This window comes from Ambystoma mexicanum, chromosome 9 (genome assembly GCF_040938575.1).
Source record: "Ambystoma mexicanum isolate Mex_15411 chromosome 9, UKY_AmexF1_1, whole genome shotgun sequence".
Taxonomy (NCBI): domain Eukaryota; kingdom Metazoa; phylum Chordata; class Amphibia; order Caudata; family Ambystomatidae; genus Ambystoma; species Ambystoma mexicanum.
In genome coordinates this window covers 899372110-899398878 of record NC_090931.1, presented here as the reverse complement: position 1 = coordinate 899398878, position 26769 = coordinate 899372110, and the positions used below count along the sequence as shown (strand labels likewise).

Sequence of the window (26769 nt, the reverse complement as noted above, 5' to 3'; positions counted from 1 at the left end):
AGAAGTCAGATAAACACGGCTCTGGGATTCAGGGGGGGAGGAACACAGAAATAAATCCTCTAAAACCCCTCATAGGGATAAAAGCCCTCTTAGGGAGAAAGAAAAACCTCAGAAGGAAAAACCGAGAGATTCTAGGCCCATGGATAAACCTATAGAGGCTAGTACTAAAAGATCTAAGGTAATACCTCCCACAGAGGAGGACTTGGAACTTCCTTCACAACCTTTGGTAATCCCAAATTCAAAAGAATGGTCTTCACAAGATAGACAGGGTGATGAGGAGAATGACCTTTATGGCCAATTTCTTCGAAAGAGACCCTGCATACTTCCAGAGTTTCCACTCCACACCCCCCACCTCAGCTCCCTCTGGGTCACAGGTCTCTGCTCTACCTAATCAACCCACTTCTAAAAGGCCTTGTACAGATATTCCACTGCAAAGCACAGTCATAGAACTCTAGGACCCAGAATCAGAGTACGAAGATCTTTCTATTGTAGAGGCAGCTGACACTCAGTACGATGATGAGGAGACAGCAGACCCTTATTATGGGGATGATGAGAACCAAGAGGCTGACCCAGAGGCCAATATGTACCCTATAGACTTTACTATTGATCAAGACCCTCAAATTGTTGATTCTCCTATTGATAACCAGCCCCTTCTTAATGAGGTGCTAGCCAAGGCGGCTGAGCACTTTCAAATTGACACCCAGGAGGTAACGGAGGATAAGGACTTTGTGGAACAGATCCTTGGGGACAAGAAAACAGTGGCGCAGTTTATTCCTCTACTGAAGTCAATGCAGAACAGAATACTACTGTCACTAGAAGCCCCTAACCTTACACAGGCTGCAAACCCACATGTAGATAAGCTATTTAAACCTGCACCTTCAGACCCATTATATATTAGAGGGATGCTGAAGCCAGACTCGTTAGTTGTAACTACAACTGGGAAAAGAGCGGGCACCCCTCTTGCTTCCTCTGAGGCCCCACCAGACAAGGAAAGCAAAATGTTTTACACCATGGGTAGAAAGGTCGCCTCCTCTACAGCTTACAGAATTGCGAACAATGCAACACTTGGCCAGTTCCAACTGCCACAAATGGGAGGAAGTGTCAGCTTATTTTTGTGTGCCCCAGAACCACTGAAATCCAAGCTAGCACAAGTGGCTGCAGAAGGGAGGGCTATGTCTAGCTGTTAACTTAAGACCAACCTTGACGCGGCGGACAATGCCGGAAGAATCATTGCTCAGGGTACTGTTATTAAGCGGCATGCGTGGCTGCGCCAGTCAGGTTTCAGACCAGAAACGCAGGCCACCCTAATAAAAATGCCTATTGTACCCAATGTGCTCTTCGGTAAGGCTGTCAAAGGCACCCTTAAAACGGCCAAGGACGAGTATGACACACTTAAATCGTTGGGCCAACTCACCAACAAGCCTCCCGGCCGAGGGGTAATGGCAATTTTCAAAGTTTTTGCCACCAAAGTTCTCAATGGGGATCCAGGTACAGTCAAAACCAGGGCTCCTACTGGGGAAATAATCAAGGTCACTCCTCCCAGGGCTATCCTAGAGGACAGCGCAGAGGTCGGGGGAGGGGCCGTTGGGTAGAATTCTCAAGAATGTCTAATTTCCCTTACCTATTGAGTCCCTCAGCAGCTTTGCTGGATTTCTAGGATTTATTTTTTTCACCTGGTAAGTGTGTGAGCCTTTTTTTCCCACTCTTACATGTGTTTTTCTGTGTGTGGTTTACATTTTGTGTGATCTTGGGCTATGGAGCCTCATCTACTCCATAGACATCAATTTCTTATGTGTGTTACACATCACCCGCAATGCAGTGACACAGGGTTGTCTTTCAGACTTACCACTGACTCCAGTTTCTGGGACTGACTACCGTCTCCCAGAAACATGTAAAGTTGCCATTAACTTTACTTAGTCTCTTTAAACCACAGACCCAGTGCACCCCATCTTACATGGAGTATTGGAACGGGTTAATTCTAACCCCTTTTTGTCTGTTCCTCTTGGAGCACTGTTTTGCTCCCTTTCCATTAAGACTTGGCTGGTGGCAGTGGTAACTACCCTATTGTTCCTACCGCGGTTATCTTAAATAACCCTGGTATAGTTTAGGCTATCTTGGTAGCCTCAAACTTAAACCCGCTTGACCATGTTGATTTTAATATTGTTCCGGCTGGGTTTAGTCGCCATTTCTTTTTGGTAAAGTCTTTCTCGTGTTCGTCTCTACGTGCCAAACCAGGTTTGGTTCCTTTGTTCACCGTCTTTTCGCGGGCTTCTGCACAGAAGCCCTCCTTTAGGCGCCTGAAAGTCTGGGTAGGCAGGATGTGAGGGAGGGGTCTTCGGATCCCTGCCATGGGTTCCCTTGGTAACCCAAGTCGCACTCCTGTTTGATTGGCTAGGTGACTGTCCGGCCAGGACAGCCACCCTGCTGTGTGATTGACAGCCAGACTGTGTGAATGGGGGAAAACTGCATAAAAAGCAGGTCTCTGTGTCTGGAAGAGCAGAGTCACCACTGGAACGAAAGAACCAACGAGGAGCTGATGGAAGAGGACCCCTACCATGACTGAACCGCCCGGTGAAGCCCTGCTGCAGGTCCGAATCTTCGAACTCCTATGACAGAGAAGATCCTCCAGGAATCTTCTTCCCCTGAGCTGGTGGTGTTAGGGAGAATTATCAGTCTATGGCTAATTTCCCTTACCTAGTGAGTCCCCCAGCAGCTTTGCTGGATTTCTGGAGTTACATTTTTTCCACTTGGTAAGAGTGTGAGCTTTTCCCCCACTCTTACCTGTGTTTTGCCATGTGTATTTCATCTGTTTTTGTGATGGTGGACTCTGGAGTACACCACTTCAGTAGCCCCACTCTTTTGTGTGTTACACAGCACCTTCAGTGCAGTGACACAGGGTTGTCTTTTAGATGTCCCACTGACTCCATTTCTGGGGCTGACTACTGTCTGCCAGAAAAGGGTAAAGTTGCCATTAACTTTACATAGTCATTTAACCACAGATCCAGTACACTCCATTTTATATGGAGTATTGGAAAGGGTTAATTCTTAGCCCTTTTTATCTGTACCTCCTGGAGCATTGTTTCGCTTCCTTAACATTAAGACTTGGCTGGTGGCAGTGGCATCTACCCTAATTTTACTACTGCGATTATATTACATAACGTGGTATTGTTTTAGGCTTTGTTAGTAGCCTCGAACTTTAAACCCGCTAGCCCAAATACTTTTTATTTGAGCTCCGGTTGGGTTTAATCGCCATTTCTTTTTGTTAACATCCTTCTTGGGTCTTTCTTTGCGCGGCAAACCAGGTTTGCCTCCTTTGGTCTCCGACCTTTGGCGGGCTTCTGACCAGAAGCCCTCCTTTGGCGTCTGGATGTCTAGGTTGGCTGAATGTGAGGGAGGGGTGTAGTCACCCCCTGCACACGGTCGCCTTGGAGACCCAAGTCGCACTTTGTGTTGATTGGCTGGGGTGGTTGTCCGGGCTGGACAAACCCCCCTGCTGAGTGATTTACAGCCAGGCTGTGTGAATGGGGGATTTTGGCATAAAAGGCAGGACTCTTGGGCTAGAAGTCAGAGTCGCCACTGGAACTGCAAGGAACCGAAGAGAAGCGGAGAAGAGGACAGCTGCTGCAACCCCGAGTCCTGGTGAAGCCCTGCTGCAGTCCTGAGCTACCATCCCCTCGACGACAAGAGAAGATCCAGTCCGGAGTCCTCTTCCCTTGAGCCTGGTGGGATCAACCAGCTCGTCTTTTCTTCAGTCAGAGAATCCTCACCTGGGTCGAAATCAGTACTGTGCTGTTGTGGTCCGGATAGCCATCAGAAGAGGCCTCTCCTGATTTAAAGGAGCGCACCTTTTATTCAGCGTTGTTTCGCTGCTGCCGGCCTCATCCCTGGGTAGTGCAGATCGCTCCAGATGTCCTCCTTGTCCCCACGACTGAGTCTGCAGGAACTACCAGGAACAACTGCCGTGGCACCAGCTTTTCTCCAACTGAATAAGATACTGTGCACACTTGGTCATTCTCTCCATCTGACGAGCCGGAATCTGGGTGAATCCTTTTCCTCCATGAAGATTTGTTGTTTTTTCCCTCCTTCTTATAACTTTTCCTTCCATTTGACAATTTTACGAACTCTTGGCATCTTGAATCTCGAACTGTTCAACGTGTGATCTTCAGCAACTGAGCATCTGCTCCATTGACACTGGCGCAGGCCTATTGACTTTAATCTGTATTTTTGAACAAGTCCTCGAGTCTCCTTGCCTTGAAAAAGTATTGCCTTTAATTTTTATTCACTTTTCCCTTGTTTGAAATTCTTAAGTAGAAAGTGTGTTTTAACTTCGTGAGCATTTCTATCCATGGTTACGCGTTATCGCAACACCGGTCTGTCAAATCCTAATGTACTTACCTTGAATTTTCTGGCACAAGTGGAATTGGTTGTGTGTAGTGTATTTTACATGTGGTTTCGAATTTATAGAAGTGAAGTGTTTTTATAACAGATGGTTTAAAAATAAATGTACTTATATTTTTTTACCTGAAACCTTGAGTCAGTGTTTGCTTGAGTCACAGTAATTGTGGTCCTTTGTGTAATCTCTGCTACTGCTCATATAGTCTTGAGATAAGCCTGGCTGCTCCGCTACTGCTACCACTTTAACATAGTAGTACAGGCTTGTACCAAAGGTGAACTTGTATTACCACTTGTAGTCTTAATTGTGTGTAGTGGTCCCCAAGGGCACTGCACAAGATTCTGCCTAACAGGTGGGACCAACCAGTTCGCCCTAACTGCAAGCCGGGACTCCCTCCTCTGGTTGAATTCGCTGTACCGAGCTACAGTGGGCCGGATAGCCAGGAAGGTCGGACCCTGCTTGGGTTTTAAGGAGCACACCTTTTATTTGTTGTTTTGCTCTGCTGCTGGTTTCTTCCCTGGGTAGCGCAGGACCCTCCAGCTTCCTACTTCGTGTCAGTCCGACAGTCGTTTCAGGAACCGTGAGCCTGCAGGAGCTACCAGGAACGTCCGCCGCAGCTACAGCTTCTTCTCCAATTAAAGGTACCGTGCAAATCCAGTTGTGTGTTTCGTACAGCCGCAGTGAAAGTGTGTGAAATCTTTCTCCAATCCGAGGGCTTGTCCTTCTCTACTCTTTAAACTAACTTTTCGAGGGGATTGTGTCCTCCGATGTATTCCACATCTACGACAGGTAATCACCACAGCTGTGCTGCCTTGGAAATATTTTTGGCGTCTGCGTCAATGACGTCGATATGCTGTCCTCGAGGGCCTCCGTCGAGCCAACGTTACCGGATGTTATAAGTAGGACACACGACGCCCGTAGCCTCAGTTCAGTTTTTTTCGCGAACGTGTTCGCTTCGGAATCTCAGCGCGCCTTGGTTCTTCTCCTGATTAAATCGGTTCTTCGTTCTTGGTTTTTGTGAAAAATCATGTCTTCTTCTTCTACCCTGCGGTCGGGCTTCAAGAAGTGTCGGGACTGCGGTTCCAAGATGTCGCTTATGGACCCATACGACGTCTGCCTCTGGTGCCTCAGCGAGGACCACGCCACCGATGACTGTGACGATTGCCAGTCTTTGACGTCGAAGGACTTGCAGGAGGGGAAGAAGAAGCTATCTGTTTGTAGGGATTCCAAACCCTGAAAGTCGAAATCCGCTGGGCTTTCGACCGACGATTCGAGGGGGCGACTCTCTGCATCGGCATAAGTCCAGGGGGTCTCGGTCCCAGAGTGGTTCCCGCCATTCCCCTGCCTTTTCTAGGCACTTGTGGAAGCGCCTTCAACAGTCGCCTTCCCTGTCCTCGTCCGAGGACTCTGCCAGACAGCGGGTAGCTTGTCCCAACAAGCATTCCTCTCCTGCGGAATGGGACGCATTTTGTAAGGAGATGGTGATTTTCGAATCGCAGGGCTCCATTCCGTCCGCGCCTTCGAGAGAAGCTGGCAAGGAATGCGCTAGGGCCACCGCTTGCACGCCTTCGGATTCGGGGGGTGGGGGAGGTCGTTGCTATCATCAGGAGCCATGAAGGTCCCAATCGGACAAGGTATATCGCTCTAGCCATGCCCGCTCCAGGTCCAGGTCCTCGACGCCCTCGAGACCGTCGGAGCCTGTGAGGTCTTCTAAGAAGACGCCGACGGCACCATGTCCATCAAGGGACTCTCTCGAGGCTCCGCCTCCGAGGAAGTCATCAGCACCGAAGCCGTCGAAGGACACGCTCGGGGCTCCGGCCTCGAAGCCTTTGTCGAAGCCGTCCGCGCTGATGCCGATTCCGTCGACGCCTTTTGAGGAGGTTTTATCGGAGGTACCCCGGAAACCGGTGGATACACAGAGGAAGGCCCTGAGTAAGTCAGTGAGGCCTGTATTTGAGCCTTTTTCTGTGCCCTCATCCAGGGATTTGTTCCAGCCTGTGGATTATATCTCTGAGGTGGGTGAAGGGTAGATGTGGAAGGTTTGGTTCCTCAGGAATTCCTGATAAACTGTTGTCTTGTCATAGCCAGTTGGAAGACCTGCGTCAATCTATGCATGACCCCAGTGGTCTGGACACCTCCCGGAGGTTGAATTTGGCAGGCCTGAGCCTGGTACTCACGCCGAATCTTCATACAGGTATCTCATGTCGAGGGTGACAGAGTATTTGGGGTGGTCTGCTCCACCTGTGGATTTTCTGCAGGATGACCTGACAGATATCTTGGACCAAGGTCCACCCACTGACCTGGTGCTGCCATTTCATATGGCCTTACAAAGAAGGCTGGCGTCGGCTTGGACTGATCATGAGAGTCTCCTGTCAGTGAAAACGCTGTTTCCGAAAAAAATACTGTCCAGCCATTGATGACCCTGGCTACTTGTCTTTGCACCCCACTCCGGAAAGTTTGGTGGTGCAGGCGGCTACGGCCCCACCGAAGCAGGCGTCGTACCCTACCATCCCTCCTGATAGGGACGACAAACGCTTCGAAGGTTGGGCGAAGAAAGTGTTTTCATCTGGGGGTATGGCTTTAAAGGCAGCCAACTCCGTTTGTGCCTTGGCAAGATTCACTCACACTCTGTGGAAATGTGTATCTTTGGCAGCTAAACATATTCCCGAAGGGGAGGAACGGGATGGTTTTCTTGCCCTCGTTCAGGATGGCAAGGATGCCATGTGTGAATCCGTTCAGTCGGGTCTGGACGTGGCAGACTGTGTCAGCCGGTCCATGGCGGCGAGCACCGTGATGCGCAGGTTTGCGTGGTTGCGGAAGTCGGGGTTTGCTCCTGATGTATAGTCCCGGCTTCACAACATGCCCTTTGATGGTGACCATCTTTTTGGCAGCAAGGCTGACGAGCCCTGAGAGGTGGCAGACCTCCAAAGCTGCAGCAAAGTCGTTGAGCGCTGCAGTTCGTCAACCTCTGCCTTTTCGTCCTAGGGGACAGCAATGGAGGGGAGGTTCCTTTCGATTCTACTCGACCTTTGGTAGATCGAGGGGAGCTGCCAGTCAAAGGGGCCAATGTAGAAGTACCAGAGGTGGAGATGAAGGTACTCGAGGTGCCAAAGCCATTCGGGCAGTTGTCTCTTTGCCCTCAGGCACTGCCGCAGCCGCTTCAGCTCAGTCATGAGGCCATGTCCCATGGTTCGCCGGTTGGGGGAAGGCTGGCGCAGCATCTTGTAGAATGGCGTGCCATTACTTCAGATGTGTGGTTCTGGAGATCATAGCCCACAGCTACGGTCTTCTTTTCCGGCACAGGCCTCACGACAATCCACCAGGGAAGCTCTCTTTGAAGAGTCCGGATCCGCTCCTTGCGCAGGAAATCAAATCCCTGCTGGAGAAAGGCGCCATAGAACTGGTGCCTGTAGCGGAGAGGAACAAGGGATGGCATTCCCCATATTATTTGATCCTGAAAAAAGACGGGGGATTGAGACCCATCATGGACTTGCGTGGTTTGAACAAGCTACTCAGGAAGGACAAGTTCAAGATGGTTACTCTTTTTCAAGTCCTCCAGGCCCTTCAACTTCAGGACTGGTTGGTGTCTCTCGACCTCAAGGATGATTACTTTCATGTGCCGATTCATCCCAAGCACAAGAAGTACCTGAGGTTCACGGGTGGCGACTCGCATTTTCAGTTTCGGGTCCTGCTCTTCGTATTGACCTCCGCCCCGAGGGTCTTCACCAAGCTCATGGTGGTGGTGGCAGCGTATCTCAGGAAAGGGGGGATTCACGTCTACCCCTACCTGGACGATTGGTTGATCAGGACGCGCTCTCCCGAGCAAGTCCTGGTTCATCTGTCAGTCACCTGCCACTCCCTTCACAAGCTGGGCTTCTCCCTCAACTTAAAGAAGTCCCACTTGACACCTACACAGCGGCTCCAGTACATCGGAGCAGTGCTCGACACATCTCTGGGGCAGTGTTCACCTCCCCAGATGAGGGCTCATCACATTCTGCAGATGGTGGACAAGTTTCAATGTGCCCAGAGTCTCCCAGCGTTCGACTTCTTGAGGTTGCTCGGCCTCATGGCATCCTGCATTCTTCTGGTGCCAGAGGCCAGGCTGTGGATGAGATCTCTGCAGTGGGCTCTCAAGATGCAGTGGTCGCAAACCTCTGGCAGGATGTCGGATCCCGTTCAGGTGCCGTCCTTGTTCGCCCAGGATCTTCTGTGGTGGGCCGTCGAAGGCAATCTGATGAAGGGTGCTCCATTTTGGCTACCCTGGCCAGAGGTGACTGTCGTGACGATGCATCCCTCACGGGATAGGGAGCTCATGCCAACGAGTTGACAGCAGTCGGTGGTCTCTGTCGGAGTCCAGATCCATATCAGTCTGTTGGAGCTGAGGGCCGTCGGGCTAGACCTGAAGGCTTTTCTACCGTCTGTGCGGGGAAGAATGTTCTGATTCTGACAGAAAATACAGTGGCCATGCAGTACCTCAACCAAAAGGGGGGGCAGGGTCTCTCCCTCTGTGCAGAGAGGTGATGTAGCTCTGGTTCTGGGCCATCTCGGCAGTTCATCTGGCCAGAGACGAAAACGAGGCGGCGGACGCTCTGAGCAGGCAGAGCACGGTCTCTCACGAGTGGGAGCTGGCTCAGGAGGTTCTCCTGGAGATCTTCGCCCTTTGGGGGACCCCACAAGTGGATCTTTTCGCCACCAGTGTCAACCGGAAGTGCAAAAGATTCTGCTCGCAGGAATTTCCTCTAAGAGGAGCCTTGGGGGACCCGTTCGTAGTGGGGTGGTCCTTCCCACTGCTGTACGCGTTTCCTCCAGTCCCCGTCATTCTGCAAGTGCTGCGGAGGTTACGGGGGTTTGGGTCCCGAATGATCCTCATTGCTCTGGCATGGGCCAGGAGAGCGTGGTACCCAGACCTTCTTGATATGTCCATCTGCCCTCCACGCCGTCTTACCTACCGAGACGATCTGCTTGGTTTCTGAAAGGTTGAGGTATAAGGATTGGGACCTCCCTGAAGACGTGATGGAGGTGTTGCTCTCGGCCAAGCGGCCGGCAACTAAGTCTCTGTACCGTTGCCGTTGGAGAAAGTTCTGCGACTGGTGCAGAGTTCAGAGTGTGGATCCTTTTGAATGTGACATTCCCATGGTTCTGTCTTTTTTGCTTTCTTTGGCCCACAGGGGCTTGCAAGTGGGGACCATTAAAGGTTACCTGGCGGCGCTGTCCATATTTAAGCGCTCGTCTGAGGAGTGTTCTTATTTTAAGATTCCTTTGATTTCTCAGTTTCTGACAGGGCTAACTAATGTGTTCCCACCGTCACCTTTCCAGGTGCCCGGTTGGGATTTGAACTTAGTTCTGAAATTCCTAATGGGAGCTCAGTTTGAGCTCTTACATTCTTGTCCTTTGAGACTGTTGACCTTTAAAACTGTATTTTTGGTTGCGGTTACTTCCGCTTGCAGAGTGAGTGAGTTGCAGGCACTATCCGCCAAGCCACCTTTCACGGTGTTCCATAAGGACAGGGTTGTCCTTAGGGTTCGTCCTTCTTTTCTTCCGAAGGTTGTGTTAGACTTTCATTTGAGCCAGAAGGTCATTCTTCCGGTGTTCTATCATCCTCCGCATCCTGGTAAGGATCACCACTTAGCATGTTTGAGTGACAGCTAGGCTGTTGAATGGGGGTTTTTCTGCATAAAAGCAGGGCTTTTGGGACTGGAACTTCAGAAGTCGCCACAGGACCTAGAATCCGAAGAGGGAAGAAGTTGAGCCATCTGCAACGACGACACCACCGGTGGAGCCCTGCTGCAACGACCTCACCACTTTCCCAACGACAAGAGGAGATCTTCTGCTGGAAGAGTCTTCTCCCTCTGAGCTGGTGGGATCAACCAGTTCGCCACTTCGCCTTCCAAAGACGTCTCTTGGTCGACTTGCCCCTGCCAAGCACCCCGGCGACCTGATAGCCAAGCTTCACCACTTTGACCGCAAATAAAAGGAACGCACCTTTTACCGACGAACTCCGCGGCTGGTATCTTCCCTGGGCAGTGCAACGACTACAAGTTTACTCCTCGACAAGGTCTTCTCTTCCCCTGGTTGGAACCACGACTTGCATCCACTGCCAGGAACAACTGCCGCCACTGGAGCTTCCTCTCTCTTTCGGGTACTGTGTTCCACCTGGCCTCCCTTTCTTCGGATTGCTAAAGGGTGACCCTTGGCTTTCCAACTGGGTTGGCTCCAGACCTTCTAACTTTGCTTCTCGAATCACCCCATCCTCTTTTGAACACTCTGCAAAGACTTTTAGTGCATTTTAAACCGTGTGATCCTGGGCGCATTTCGCTTTGCTCCATTTACAGTGGGCCTGGCCTATGAACTTTGGCTCTACAGTGTATACTGCCTTCACTGACTTGCTTTGGACATAGAACAGTGTTGGGAACTGTTTTATTTTTATGCTGTGCCTTTTTCTCTCCCTTTAACCTAATTATTGGAGTGCCATCTAAGTTGCGCGCTCACCTCTGTTTTGACAAAAAGTGGTGTTTTAACTTAGACTTGTCTAGTAATTGCTAGGGGAGGTGTAAATACTTTTCTGGCTGTGTTTTGAACTTGCTTTGACTTATAGTGCTAGTGTATTTTCTAAAGTGTGTGTTAAATAAATAATTATATACTTTTGATACAAGGCTCTGGTCAGTGTTTGCTTGTTCCACTGTGTTTTTGGCCCTATTGTATATACTCTATATACTGCCTTACTCTTCTTGAGAGAAGTCTGACTGCTCAGCCACAGCTACCAGGTAAATCTGAGTGTTACAGACTGCTACCAATTGGGTTTACTGCTTACTCCTGCAGTCTTAATCTTTTTGCAGTGTTCCCTAAGGGAACTGCACAGGATTCTACCTAACACTAACTCTTATAACCACCTTTTCCTTCCCTCTTTTTAAACTTGTGAAGTGCCATTTTGGTTGGTTTTCACCTCAGTATTGCATATGCTAAAGTACTGCCTTGCCTAACTTGTTCACATTCTACTTGGGAAGTGTTGCTGGTGTGTTAAAGAGTCTAACCCCGAATAACTTGGCCTTTCCCTCCCTTTTGAGAAATTGTTAGAGTGCCATTTCTGCTTGATTTTCACTGTGCCGTTTTGCTCAGTTTTCACTCTTGCTAGAACTTGTCTACAATTTAAATAGGGAGTTGTGTATACTTTTCAAGACTGTTTTAACTTACTTTAAGAATAGTGATTTATGTGTGAACATCAGAGTGTGTAAAATAAATATATGTATTCTTTTTGATACAAAGCTTTGGTCCGTGTTTCCTTGTTCCATAGTATTGTAGTCCTATTGTGTAAACCCTGAATACTGCTCATCTCCCTCTTGAGATAAGTCTGACTGCTTAGCCACAGCTATCGACTAAATCTTTGTGGTACATACTGATACCAAAGGGGATTTATTGCATATACCTGTAGTCTTAATCTTCTGTAGTGCTCCCTAAGGGAACTGCACAGGATTCTGCCTAACAGCAGTACAATATAGTACAATTATGTTTACTCAAATGGTAACGGTCTGTTAGAACAGACAGAGCTATGAGCCCTTTACATGTTTTTTTCCATATGGATTAGTATAACTATACAGGTCCAAGATGGCCGCTAGCATTTCAGCTAGGTAGAGGATTGCCTCCAAAATAAGTCACATGGCTTTGATCACATGAGTTTCCAAAAAGAGTACAAATAGCAGAAGGCTTGCACCAAACAAATTTATTCACTTCGCCTGAGGAAGTCCGTGCATGGGGTGGAACGCGTGGCGCAGACAGATGAGTGTTTGACTTTTAAATGCCAATAAATCCATGATCAATATATTAATGGTGATGTTTTCAATATAATATAGCTATTTGCACTGAAATTGTTGGAGTGAGTGCTTTATAAGTTTGGTTTTGCTAAAAAAGCTGTGTTTTGATCAAGTCTACAGTGGCAATAAGAAAAAAAAATGTGTGTATATGTATATATATATATATATATATATATATATATATATATATATATATATATATATATATATATATACTGGAAACCCAGTCTAGGGTGTAGCTGCACTTCACCAAATGCCTAAAATGTAGACAAGGAAAATCCTATCCAAATCCCAGCCACAGTTGCTGTGCAAAATAATGCTTTATTAGGTCATAGTTGTGTTGTGGACAAAAAGGAAGGCAGCAGCAAAACACACAAAAATAATGCATTTCACCGTACACAGGCTTCATTTGGTTTAAAAGTAAAGGAAAGAGGACTGTGCATTTATGGATACCATTTGACTTCGTAAATCCATCGTCTCTGTTCTTGAGACAAAAACACTAACATACTGTTTAACAGGGTTCCTGATATTGGCAAGTTCCTCAGTTTTGAAAAGGGCAGACAAATGTCAACATTGTGAGCGCAATGGTATTAATCAATGTGTGGTACATATATTTCCATTATCACTTGTCTCAGCTTTTTTATGAATAAATATTGTGCAAAATAACTTTTAACCATAAAATTCTCAGCAACATTTTAGCATAATATTTAGCACTTAATGCCCTTATATACTATTGTCTTGTAATTTGCAAACTTTTACTTTGATAGCAAAACAGCAGATAAAGTGCAAAATGCTGATTTATCGATTCAAATATATATAGAATGCTTAAAACATATATATTGCACAGGAAATAGGCAGTATTTACCCCTTGCGGGCGCTGAAAATCACATGAATAAAGTGCAGTGCATTGTGCAAATTCAGGGTTGTACTGACCATTATATTGTACTATGATTTTATATCTATGTGTCGATGTTCAACAAGTCGGCTATTCAATAAATTTAGAATTTAAAATACATAATACCAGAATGGCCTCATTGGCCAATTAGGGTCAACCCAAGTGGGTGATTCCTAAATAAACAGCTGTGCAATGAACAAAATAGAGGTCATAATGACCAATTATAGGCAGTTAGATACCCTTGCGGGCACCAATGTTTTTGTATCTATAGCCGACATACTGGCAGTGAACCCTTGCGGGGGCCAGAGTCTACAGATTAGTACATACTTGGGAATTGACCTCAGTGGGTGATTTGAGAGTAAAGTGCAATAAATTTGTATTATTCTAAGCATATATCTTAAAGTGCATCGTGCTATGTAAACTATTCAAACCTTCGATATTAGATTTTAATTATGCATTTAAGTGAAATGTGTGATGTCTTCAATAAGTCTGTCTGAGAACAAGTCATCTATTAAAGTGCAATATTATTTTTCATTTATTTCATCATTTGGCTGATCGATGTGGACACGTCTCAATCCAGTATGTGTGATAAATCTGGCCATTCATTATACTAAGTCCTCTGATATTGTTAAGAGGGTAATTGTGCATGTGATGAATTCTAAATATTATAGATAAGTGCAAAATACAGTGCAAGAGCAAGAAAAATGACTTAAAATCACATCTAAAATTACTAGTAAGAATTGAAATCTAAACAGGAAATTCAAGAATCGAGATTGTAAAAGACGAATATTATACTAATAATCCTGAAACCACATAGATTGTCAAATACTGGACATTAGTCCTGAAATTAGTTCATGAGAAACTGCACAGGCTTTTGAAACTCTCTTCAGTCACATTAGTCTCCCACAAATACATAAAGTTCTTCATCCCAGTTATGACCTCCAGGAAACTTTGTATTGAAATCTACTATATATCTCGATTCTGTTTCTCTTCGTTTCTGAAGTCTGTCCCCTCCTCTCGGGTGTACTGGGACAGTGTCAATTACAAAGTATTTCAATGAGCTGATATTGCCCTGATGTAAATCTTCAAAATGTTTAGCAAGGGGATAGGACATGTCCCGATTTTTTTATTTCCCTGAAGTGTTGTAAAATACATAACCTTGCTTCTAATTTTGTGCTAACCACATACCATAGGTCACAAGCACATGTGATGACATAAATTGCATACTGAGTGGAACACTTAATATCCTTTTTGATTACTACTTCAGTTTTTGTCCTAGGATGAATGTATTTACGGATGTTAATTCCAAATCGGCATGCCTTATATTTGGCACATGTTGAAAACCCGGCTGCACATTTTGTCAGCCAGTTAGTTGTTGTTTGTTTATCTGTAGATAAAAACATATTGGGTGACAATCTTGTTTGTATCGAAGCAGGCTTTCCGTAGGTAACTGTGGCATTTATCGGTAGATGATGACTAATGTCCTTATCCCTTTTGAGCAAGTGCCAGTGTTTGTTTAAAATGTGCTTTTTCTTTTGCTCCCGAGTTATACGTTGTGACAAATCGAATGACATCATCTTCTTTCAATTTTATATGTCTCTCTTCTGTATTTCCTTTGGCATACATCATTTCCCTGGTTTCGTTGCTGCTTCGGTCATATGCTTTGTTTATAATATCCTTTCGATATCCTCTCGCGAAAATTCTTGTTGCTGATCTTTTGGCATTCATTTCCCAAAACTGTCTTCTCACTGCAGTTTCTTTTAATTCGCAAGAACTCCCTGTATTGTGTGCCTTGGCCTTCATTTTGCTTCGGGGTCCAGAGTCTGGCGATTCTTTTTCTGTCCGTCCCCAGGGGAGACCGATGCACTCCCGAGGTGATTTTACCTCAATTGGTGATAGAGCTCCCCTACTGAAGAGATGGGTAAACCAACCCAAGGGACAAAAAGAGCGGGTTCGCTGAGGGAGAGAGCGAGCCGAGGACGAAAGGGACAGGGAAGAAGGTTGTGTTTTCCCTGGCTGGCAGGCAGCACATGACAGGCCTCGTATGCTTGTTTTGCTGTGTTCTGTCCTTTCTGGGCAAAGAAGAGAGGCCAGCCAGCCACAGGTTACTGCTGTGGTGCCTGACTCCATCTGGGGGCTAGGCCGGCAAGCCCAGTGGTGGTAGCAAGTTCAGCCCTTCATTTCTTCCAGATGGGCACGCAATGACCATTATCCCTGGTGGTGAGCAGTGGGGTGGTTGCCTATATACCAACAGTAAGGTAAGCGGAACGGGGATAAGAGGAAAATAAACTCCCAAATGCTAAAAACAAAAAACATATCGTTATACCTGTGGGGATATCACACGATCGCGGCAGCGTGTTCTCGCGAGATCGCAAGTAACGTGATCTCGCGAGCCCACTCTCCGCGGGAAAACGTTTCCTGCTTCAGAGCTGGCAGCCCGCCAGATGAAGCGGTCGCACCACAGCGCTGCTCCTGATGAGGAGCCATAAAGTGAGAACTTCCAGCAGCCGTACATCACAGCTTCTAGGGTGCAACACCACAGCCACAGGAGGCTACCTGGGGGCCCTAGAAGCTTACAGAGTGCCATCCTAGTGCACCCATTTCCCTCAGTGATTCAACTGGGGAAGTCCTGAACTTAACTGAACTGTAAGTACGTGCTTGATGAGAACTTGGACATATACCAGTCCACACCAGTTGTTATTTAATAAAGTAGAGTAGACTCACTACAGCGTCCTGTCGTCCTTCAAGGCCACAACATAATTGGCGACGAGGATACTAAAAACCCCACGGCCCCACAATGCAAGGCGCCACACCGCCCCCTGCCTTTCTCCCGTCACCAGGGACACCAGCAATTCCATGGATGCAGTGGGAGCCCCTGTTCTCCACCTATCCGGAAGCGATAGGCGGCACGCGGTATGCCCCCGTGAGGAAGAAGGCGATGCTGTTAAATGTGTTGGGGGTTGAAGGACAGCGCATTTTTGCTGGGTTGAAGGAGATACCTGCGGCCGATGATGACGACGACGTCTACAAGGAAGCGACCCGTCGCATTGTGAAGAGGTTCACCAATAAGGAGAACGTTGTACTGCACAGGCTGAGGTTCTACACCCGCAAACAAGAAGGGAGCGAACCCGTGGACGACTACATCACCAGGATGAGGGAGCTGGCCTCTCTTTGCGCCTTTGGCGAAAACGCAGAACAGGTCATCTGCGACATGCTCGTCGTTCACACTAACTCTGGGAAAGTGCAGGACAAGTTCATACAAGAAAAGGAGGTCACCCTTGACAAGGCCATCCAAATTGCCAGGGCGGAGGAGGAAACCTCCAGCAGAAGCAAAGAGGCGGGAAGTCACCTGACCACGCCCGAACTTGCGGCGCTACAATGGAGAGGGCACAGAGACAAGCAGTCCCGCGACGGCCCCAGAGACAAAGGTCCCAGGCAAAAGGAGGCACCCAAATGCTATAGATGCGCCAGCACCAAGCACATGGCGAATGATCGCGACTGCCCCGCCAGGAATAAAGAGTGCTCTAAGTGCGGACGCATCGGCCACGTGGCTCCGGCATGCACGTGGCGGGAGAAGACGGTTTCCCGTGTAGATGGTGACTGCGTTTCTAGCGATGATGACGACCAGCAGGACAGACCCATGGTTGTCATGGTCAACGCCCCCTAGGCCAGGAGGGAAAAGCCCCACTGCACCATTAAGGTTGACGGAATGGAAACGCCGTCATGGCAGACTGGTGATCCGACCTCACAATCCTCCCCATCAACACGTATAAGGAGATGATGGGACAAGCACAAGTAGAGATCAGAACGACCAGGCAAAAGCCGACGGTGTTCGGTGGTGCAACTGTCTACCTTTTAGGCTACATCAAAGCCCGGATCGAATTCAAAGGGAGGTCCACCACCACCAAAGTGTATTTCTCACGCAAAGGCCCAGCTGTACTGGGATGGGACGATCAACACAAACTCAGCATGAAACTGGATCCCAGCACTCCGGAACAGGTTCTCATGGTCTCCTCAGGAGCAGCGCTGAACTTCAAGAAGATGTTCCCGGACCTGTTCTCCGAGAACCCAGGGAAGGTGAGAAACTATGTCCACATGATTCACCTGAAACCCAACGCTATACCGGTGAAACACAAAGTCAGGGCAGTACCTGTCACAGCGAGACCCGCATTGGATGCCCACCTTCGGAAGATGGTAGAAGAAGGAACCATCGAGACCGTGGAATCCTCAAGAGTGGTTGAGTCCACTAGTCTTGATCAAAAAGAAATCCAGCAACGACCTTAGGATCTGCATTGACCTAAGAAGCCTCAATCTAGAGGTAATCGCAGATAGCTTTCCACTCCCCAGTATCAACGAAATCGTCCTCATGATGAAAGAGGCGGCAATCTTCTCTAAGCTGGACATGCGTGATGCCTATCACCAGATTCCCCTGCACAAAGCCTCTCGCCCCCTTACAGCGTTCATCACGCCCTTCGGAACCTTTCAATATACCTGCATGCCATTCGGGTTGTCGTCGGCAGCATCCGCATTTCAGAGAATGATGAACTCCTTACTCAAAGGACTCCCAAATGTTTCCTTCTTTCAAGATGATATCCTTGTGTATGCCAAAGACAACGAGACCCATGACAAGGCACTCAGGGCAGTTTTGAGCAGGCTTCAAGAGGAGGGCATTCACCTACGCCATGAAAAATGCATCTTCGGAGTGAACAAGGTAGAATACCTTGGGTACTGCACCTCAAGTGACGGCGTCAGTCCCAAGAAGGACCTCATGCAGGCCATAACAGAAGCCCCAGCTCCGTTGTCCAAAGAGGAGCTACGCTCATTCCTGGGCCTAGCGGAGTACTATGCCAAATTCGTCCCCAGATTCTCCGAGACCACGTCTCCCATGAGGGAGCTTCTGAAGAAGGGGGCAGCCTACTCTTCTGGTCCGGAACAGAACGAGGCGTTCGGTGAAATCAAAAAGAGAATCCTACACGCGCCGTGCCTGAAACCATACAACCCTGAATGGGACACCTGCATTACCACAGACGCCAGCGCGTATGGCCTGGGGGCCACCCTGACCCAGAAGAAGGGAGACACTGAGAATATTGTGGCGTTTGCGTCCAAAGCGCTATCCTCATCGGAGAAGAATTACTCCACGGTCGAGAAGGAAATGTTGGCATGTGCATGGGCCGTCGACTACTTCAGATCGTACGTATGGGGGACGAGATTCAAGCTGATCACCGACCACAAACCCCTCATCCACATGTTGAGCCCGGGCGGCACCAAGACGGCCACCCCGAGGCTGGCCAGGATCGCCGCAAAGCTTCAAGAATACATATACGAAATAGCACACATTGCAGGGTGGAAAAACGCACAAGCGGACTGCATGTCCAGACTCCTGAGCCAAAGCGCCCCAATACCACATTCTTGGAAGATGAGTGTGTCGTAGCCTCCATCAGTGACTTAAGGAACGGCGAATACATGGACCTGAGTGAGCCACTGGCAGGAGGAGTTCAAACAGGACGAGGCCCAATGGCACGTCAGCACCTTGGTTCGCGAAGGATGGCCCAACGAGAGAGCGAACCCCGAAGGCCTCCGTCCCTACTGGAAAGTGAACGAGGAAATCTCCACCATGAACGGTCTCATCTTCAGAGGCGATCAAATCATCCCGCCCAGCGGCATCCGCAAAGTGATCATGTGCAGGGCACACTCGGGCCACCTGGGATGCAACATGACCAGACGCAGGATATGCGACGCCTACTGATGGCCAGGCATGGAGCAGGACATAAGACAAATGGTCGAAAGGTGCCACGAGTGCACCAACAGTGACAAGCGCCTAACCGTGAGGCAAGCCCCCATGCTGCCCACCGAAGTCCCCAAAGGGGTGTGGCGAAAACTAGGTTTGGATTTCATTGGGCCCCTGGACAACATGCCCCCAGAGCACAGATATGGGATAGTCATGGTTGACTACTTCTCCAAATGGGTTGAAGCTGACTTCACTTCAGACATCACCACAAGCACAGTCATTGAAACACTCACCGCTGTATTCCAGCGGGAAGGTCTACCAGAAGAACTCGTCACAGACAACGGAGTCCAGCTAGTCTCCCAAGAAATGGAGAAGTTTCTCAGGCTCAACAACATTTAACAACGGAGAGCAAGCCTATACCACCCACAGGCCAATGGCCTGGTTGAGCGAGCAAACCGCTTCATCAAAGGGGCACTACAACTGGCTCATGCCTCGGGCTCAGACCCGTACAAGACGGTCAAGGAAGCAGTAGCGGCCCACCGCCTCACTCCCAACGCCGGCGTCTTCCCCATTCCATCTGTTGATGGGGAGAAGGGCAGCATCCTCCCTGGTACCACCCTGGCTCCATCAAGTGAGGGCTGACGAAGACGTGAACATGGACGACGTGGCGTTTCGCATGCGGCGCAACAAAGAAGCCATGAAGGCCCAAGGGCACTTGCGTCGAGCCGCTCGACACACAGCAATTAACAGAGGTGACCTGGTGAAAATACGCCTCCCCCACAAAGACAATTCGACCGGCTCCAAGTACAGCAGTCCCATAGAAGTCATGGAGAGAGGGTCAAACCACATCTGCACCAGCGACTGCACCAGCGACGGAAGGAAATTGAATTTGGAAAGAGTGGCCATGTACCGCAGGAAGGAAGACATGGAACAATCACACTGGGACACTGGAGAAGATCAAGACCGCCAAGGGACATCCGAAAAACCTCGCCGCTCAGAAAGAGGTGTCTTGGAGCCACCCCACGGCAACGAGTTCTCAAGCCCCAACTCTCCAACTACACCCAGGGAGTCACAGCGAAGAACAAGGGAAGGAGAACTCGAATCACCCGCATCTTCTCAAGGGTACTCCAGCAATCCTGCCCCATATACAGATCTAAGCAGACCTCAGAGAGAGAGAAGAAAACCCAGCAAGTTTGCAGACTTCGTCATGGAAATACCACCCATCCTTTTTCCCAGCAAAGGAGGTGTGTGGGGATATCAAACGATCGCGGGAGCGTGTTCTCGCGAGATCTCACGTAACGTGATCTCGCGAGCCCACGCTCCGCGGGAAAACGTTTCCCGCTTCAGAGCTGGCAGCCCGCCAGATGAAGCGGTCGCACCACAGCGCTGCTCCTGATGAGGAGCCATAGAGTGAGAACTTCCAGCAGCCGTACATCACAGCTTCTAGGGTGTAACACCACAGCCACAGGAGGCTACCTGGGGGCCCTAGAAGCTTACAGAGTGCCATCCTAGTGCACCCATTTCCCTCAGTGATTCAACTGGGGAAATCCTGAACTTAACTGAACTGTAAGTACGTGCTTGATGAGAACTTGGACATATACCAGTCCACACCAGTTGTTATTTAATAAAGTAGAGTAGACTCACTACAGCGTCCTGTCGTCCTTCAAGGCCACAACAATACCCCATTTTGAATGAGGCTTTGGAGCTGTGTGCACAGCCCGGGTATCACATTTATTTAAACAGTGAAGAAAACAAATAAGAAAACGTATGTCTACCGTTCCTTTGTTAGGGGAGTTGGTGGTTGTGCGCCGCTCGTGGCACATTTACCTTTCCTGTGTGAGGGGAAAGTTTGCGAATGTTCGCAACCTATGTGTCAGACTCCGTGTGAAATATGGCAAGCAAGCTGGTGACACAATTTTGTTTTTTCTGTTGCTCACGGCAGCATTCTTTTACGGAGTACAGTCCTCTTGCGTGCCTAGTCTGTGCCTTGTGTTAGGGCTCAGATATTTCAGAACGGGGAGGGATTGGTTTGTTACCGTTTCCGCGTTGGTATTTACAACAAAATACCAAACGCACTGGTTTATGGTCTATGGGGAGTTTGCTGTCGATTATTTCCTGTATCGGGTGCGATTATACACTTCATAACCAGTGAATGTGTATACTTAATGTAATCTAGGTTTATGAGGTTAAAAAGTACCTGGCCTCATTCTACGTGTTGTGCCTCTGGGATACTTATATAGCGCTGGAGCATTAACGCAGCAGCCGAGTTAAGGGTCTCTCACTGCTAGGGCGTGGGCGTGTTTGGTATAACCATTCTGTTAATAACATAAGAGAAAAAAACACATCTCACTCTTGGTCCGGGTTATGCCGGGAGCTTTACTTTCGCTCAACCTTTCATTAACCTTGAGTTTCGGAGTGAAAAGGAATCCAAGACAATTTTCCTTCTGTATGTAGATGCGTGTGCAGCTAAGGTTGGCTTTACTGTTCACTGTCTCGTGGTATTGGCTCCTACAGTCCTTTTGAATGCACCTGTGTTGGAACCAGAGGTGCTAAGGCTCTCGGGCACAAATGAGAACAGGCAAAACTGAGTGGGTAAGTTTCTCCCCTCAGTTTACCCGGACACCAGTACTTGCAGACTAGATAGCTGAACGTTCGTTTGCTGGCCAGCAATTATATTTCTATTCCATGTTTGTGGATCAATGTTTGTTTTGTGTGGCATGGCTATTGGCATACAGGACAAAGGAAAGCATTATAAACGAAATGCCAATTTTACCCCTTCCTTGACCCTACTGGTTATAAATTAATGTCTTCTGTATGAATTTACTAATATGTCATTTCTCCCAAAGGCATCTGTTACCAGGGCCTGTCAGTTTATGTAATTAGGCGCTATATGTATTTATAGGGAGTGCCTCAAGCCCCATAACGTTGTACTAATTTAGGTAGGAGGTCGGATGAAATGTGATTATACAAGTATGCTCATAAATTAATGGTTGCTTATTCCACTGCACTCAGCACTACAGGTTACGGTGCAGTATTTCCTATTAAATATTTATGCAGGTTCAATATAAATGTGCCACATTGTCCACGAAGTGATGGTATTTAGTTATATATATATATATATCACTCATCCATTGTTCATGAAGCGATTTTATTTATTTATGATCAACATATATATGTGCCACCCATCCATTGACCATGAAATTATGCCAGTTATGTATTCCTCTATTTATGTTCGAATGACACCCAAAGAAAAAAAACAAGCAATGTATTGATGTTATTGGATTATTTATTCAGTGTGCCAAAGATATATAAGCCTTTTTTAAACATTTTTTTTATTGATTTAGTTGAATTTAACAACTTTTCAATATACAAATTAGGATATAAAACAGTTTATCTCTGCTAGCAAAGGCATACAGTAAGTCTTTAGCTAGTCATGAATGGGTAACATTCATGTAAAAGCAAGTATATACAATAGTATGATAACCTTAGATTGAGTTTCATAAACCTTGAGCGAAATAAAGAGCTTAAGAGCAGTAGAACCAGAAACAATTTGAATTTGTCTGCTAAGTCAATGAAGGAGCATAAATTGTAATCGGCTGAAAATGCTATTGTTTAGGATAATCCAAACGTAATGGGAGTATATAAGCCTTTCATACCTTTCATAAGAAAAAAAAACAACCTCACAAGTTTTATTTCACGCTTGGTAACAAGCAGGAGTGACCAGGTTCATATAGATAGCAGTATAGTGATGCACACCGAGTAATAAAAGTTTCTAAGAGTTGTGTTTTTTTTTTTGTTCACAGTCACAGATTTTGCCCCCTTAGTCACACATTCGCACATGGGTGGGGTAAGGTGTGTTCATTTCTCAGGATCCCTACAGGCGCCTAATTTAGACTTGTTTTGTAACCCCTCTTGGTGGTTCTCCTACACCCACCGGCAGGCACACCTTACACCCAACTTGCGACCATCAGGTCTACGTTATCTGCAACTTATGTGAAAGCGTACAACTTGTCTCTGTTTGTTACCTGGTAACTCGCTACCTACGTTTGTTCTCAGTCTTTGGCTTCGTAACTCACAAGCTGCGTGTAAATTATGCAACGCCTCTCCATTTGTAAATACAGAACCTGCAACCTGGGTGTAAACTCTGCAACTCATCTCCATCTATAACTACGGAACTCGCAACCTGAGTGTAAATTGTGCAGCAAATCTCCAACGGTAACTGCACAACCCGCAAATGTGCACCTGGTATCCACTCTGTAGGCACGCAACTCACATCCTGCATGTATACATGCACTTGTCTCCATCTGTAACTTATGTAACTCGCATCCTGCGTTTATAAGCGCAATTTCTATACATATGGTATATGTACAACTTGTCTTGATTTGTAATTTATGCAACCCACATCATGCATGCATATGCGCAATAGTCCTGTGTCTGTAACCTCTTCACTCGCAACCTGCGTGCCACTCTCCTCCCTGTCTCTACCTGAAACTATGTATCACGCAACCTGCGCTGTAATGTGCAACCTGTCTCCTCCTTGTAACTACCTAAGCTGTAACCAGCACCTAGACGCCCACGTGTTAAGTGCGCTATACAAATTCATAAATAAGATTTAAAGGTCAGTTTATTTTGTATGGAAAATTGGTTTCCAGAGGCCTGCCAATCGTGTTCTTTAGTGTTTCCTGTAGTGCTCAGGATCCCAGGCGCATTATGAATGGGTGGGGCTCAGGGTCCCATGAGCATGTGTCAGTTGGATTATGGATTGAAGGTGCATGAATTTGATGTTATGACAATATCTCAGTGAGGGCTTATTATGCGCTTCAGAATTCCCATTTCTTGCTGTATGACTGGGGCATTGTAGCATGTTGCCTTTATCCGAAAATTATAGGTGTTGAGTACACAAACTGTTATTGTAGTCCGCAGCTGTGGACAATTTGCCAAACTCAAAAAACATTACCCGTTTCACAATGTCTATTCCATCAGTATTAATGAAAGCTCCTCCGTTCTTTTCCATAGAGGGTGTGGTGCAATGTGTTGGTCAAAGTCTGTCCAGAAGGAGCCAAGCTGTGTGTAGTGCTCTCATACTTTGCAAAGTCCTGGTTCAGGAAATCCCTTTGGGGATGATGTAGTGTCATGATAAGGGTGGGGATTCATGCGAAATGAGAAATGGCCATGTTGCCTCTTGGTGTTCACTGAACTTGTCTTTTGCAGATGTCGCATGCTGCCACCAGTGCCTTATGTCGCTCCATCAAGCTGCAGTGCGAGCTTTACCCTTCCCGTCAGATTGCCATCTGCCTTGATCCCTACTGTGGTCTGGGATTCGCACTCTGGTGTCTCTGCAGGTGAGCTGTTTTACCCATTAGTCTTTGTGTACACTTCCTTATATTACCTTTCACTTTTATTTGCATCTTTCCTTCAATTTAGTTGCTTTTTCCTTTTTTGTCTTTGCCTTTAAATAATGAATTCCACTTTCAGGCAGGAAGTGCAGTGTGTTGCTTCTGGTTCTCCTGTGTTGGTGTTTACTCCATGACTTATAACTTGATATTGTGCAAAGTGGATTTTTTATTTTTTCAAACTTTGCCCATAGTATCGCTGCAAATAAGTGTCTTTCATTCTGCTTAAGATGAAAAGCCATGTCCCCTTGTTTCACCTCATGAACTGTACTATGCAACCAACACACACTATCCTGCTATTGATAAACTGTGTGAGACCTGTGTGAGACCTATGTGCCATCTCCCCATTTTATACCCACTATACTAGTTGCTTCTTACAGCCTGCTGGTCCAATAGTCTGTGTGACAGGAGTTCAGCAGTAGCTTATTTCTATTGACAGTTCCTTCCCCCTCCACACATGGGGTGGTGTTGGTGTGTATTGGAGACACATACTGGAGTGTATTTTTGCTCCGCTTTAAAGGTTTTATGATGAAAGCATGCCAAGCCTTGTCTTCTCCTTGGCCTCTCTCCTTGTTAAGAAGGATTTCCAAAATCGACCCCCGAGGTGGATTTTGGGAGGCCAACCTATTGTGAAAAGGAAAGACAATTCAGTCCAGCTAACCCAATCAAGGTAAGGTAACAGAGCGATCAGGCTTAGACCTAGGAGGGAGTGTGAGAGTGGTCTAGGGTCACAATGAGTCCACACAGAACACCACCAATAATTCAAGTTAAAAAGGGAAGTACAAAAATAAATAATTATTGTTTTGGCCTTTAAAGTATGCACTAAGCAAGACAACCTCCAGGCTGATATTTTCACACTTTAACTATAAAACCAATACATACATTCACCATTAGGAGAAGAAAGAAAGCATTTAATTCGATAACCAATGTAAAACAAGTAAGTATTCAGATGCATATAGTTCAGTCGAAAACACTTTGAGTAACCTCAGAACAATTCCCTAGCACTTATTAAGTCCAGCCCTAAAATGTTTTGGGGCCTTATGCCCTAAAGTCATCAGTTCCAAAGTTGTACTTTTCAGGTAGGTTTACTATGTGATTTGGTGATGCCAGTGGTTCTGATACAAAGTTCATAAAGTTAAGCAAAGTTCAGGTAAGTAAACTCACTCAATCCCAGAATCGAGAATACGCTTATGAAGTAATCCTTGACAAGGCCTACACTGACCAAAGTCAAGAAAGAGTGATTTATGTACAGGACTTAATGCCCATGTAACCCTGTGGAGGACAGTTGGGGAAAGAAACTGGTATGATAGCCTACCCCCCTGACTCAGATTTATCCAGAGACCACTGCTGAGGTTCCAGATTCCGTTGGGGATACAGTCTTCTGTGCTTTGTCCGGTCGAGGAAGGCTCTTGGGTCGTGGTTGCAGAGGTCACTTGTGGGCGATTGGTTTGGCTTTGGTTGATCACAGTGCTTATCTCTCTGTTTCAATCATCTTCCAGCTGAACACCCAGGCAAGGGAAAGATGGGAGTAGGTGCTCTCAGGATACCTCTATGAAGAAGATTGATTGCAATGGTAATCACCATGATCAGGCAGTGACGGGTGATCTTCTGTGAACGAACAAAGGAGCAGGTCCTGCATGGCGTCTGATGCAAGAAGGCGGAAAATGCAGGAGCAGGTGTCTTGTAGCACAATTTGAAGATGTTCCAAGGATGCAAACGGAACTGCGTCAGCTACAGCAAAATAGACCAGGAGAGAGCTGGTCAGTCCACCGGTTGTTCCAGGGACACTTCCGAAGGCTCAGAATACACAGATCGTTGGGCATGGGTCAAAACTGGTCGTATCCACCGGTCCAGGAATTGACGCACTGAGGAGGGTCTTCATGAGTTCTGTCAGCGGAGCAGGGCTTCACTGGGACTTCACTGAAGTTGGTGCTGGTCAACTGCAGGAGTCATCCTCTGGTCGTTAGGCTATTCTTCATAGGAATCTTGGCTCCGAAGATCATTTGTGGAATGGCTGCAGGGGTTCCCCTTTCATATAATCAGTCTAAGACAATATAATGTATAAAAAATATATTTTTTCTATTAATAATTTTTTTAAATTGATTTAAAATGTTTGCACATTCTTTTACAATTTCTTTTTCCAATCCTCTGTTTTTTGTCCAAATTTCCAGCCTCCCTTCTGGTTGTCCAATATGTTTAAATAACATGAGTAATATCACATACAAATTCTTCGTCGTTCCCCATGACACAGGAACGCCAAACAGATATGTTTGTGTTACATAATCACAAGACATGTTGCCTATCAGCCGATATCACCATGTCAAGTTGAAAGTAGGGGCACCCTACCCGACACAGACATGTGCTCTTACGAGTAAATCGTCAACTTAAAGTCCTGCGTGATTCGAATGTAATCCCTCTTCTTATGATTTTGTTAATTCGATGTGATGTAAGAAATGAATCACTGCAATTGTTTCGCTAGTGTTCTCACCCTCCATTAGGCGGTTCCACCAATGCTCTTCTTCATAATGGTGGAGATCCTTGAATATGTGAAT

General features: G+C 47.0%; 1 protein-coding gene across 5 annotated transcripts in view; it reads left to right on the top strand.

The window, feature by feature from the left end:
- DIP2A (disco interacting protein 2 homolog A) overlaps positions 1-26769 on the top strand; it is a 2340120-nt gene that overhangs the window by 2032323 nt on the left and 281028 nt on the right. For all 5 annotated transcript variants that reach the window (XR_011274713.1, XR_011274712.1, XM_069616034.1 and 2 more), the window contains one exon: positions 24036-24166. Coding sequence is in view for 3 of the 5 variants with exons in the window: in XM_069616034.1 (XP_069472135.1) it covers positions 24036-24166 (131 nt within the window). In the remaining 2 variants the exon portion in view is untranslated. The remainder of the gene's footprint in view (positions 1-24035; positions 24167-26769) is intronic.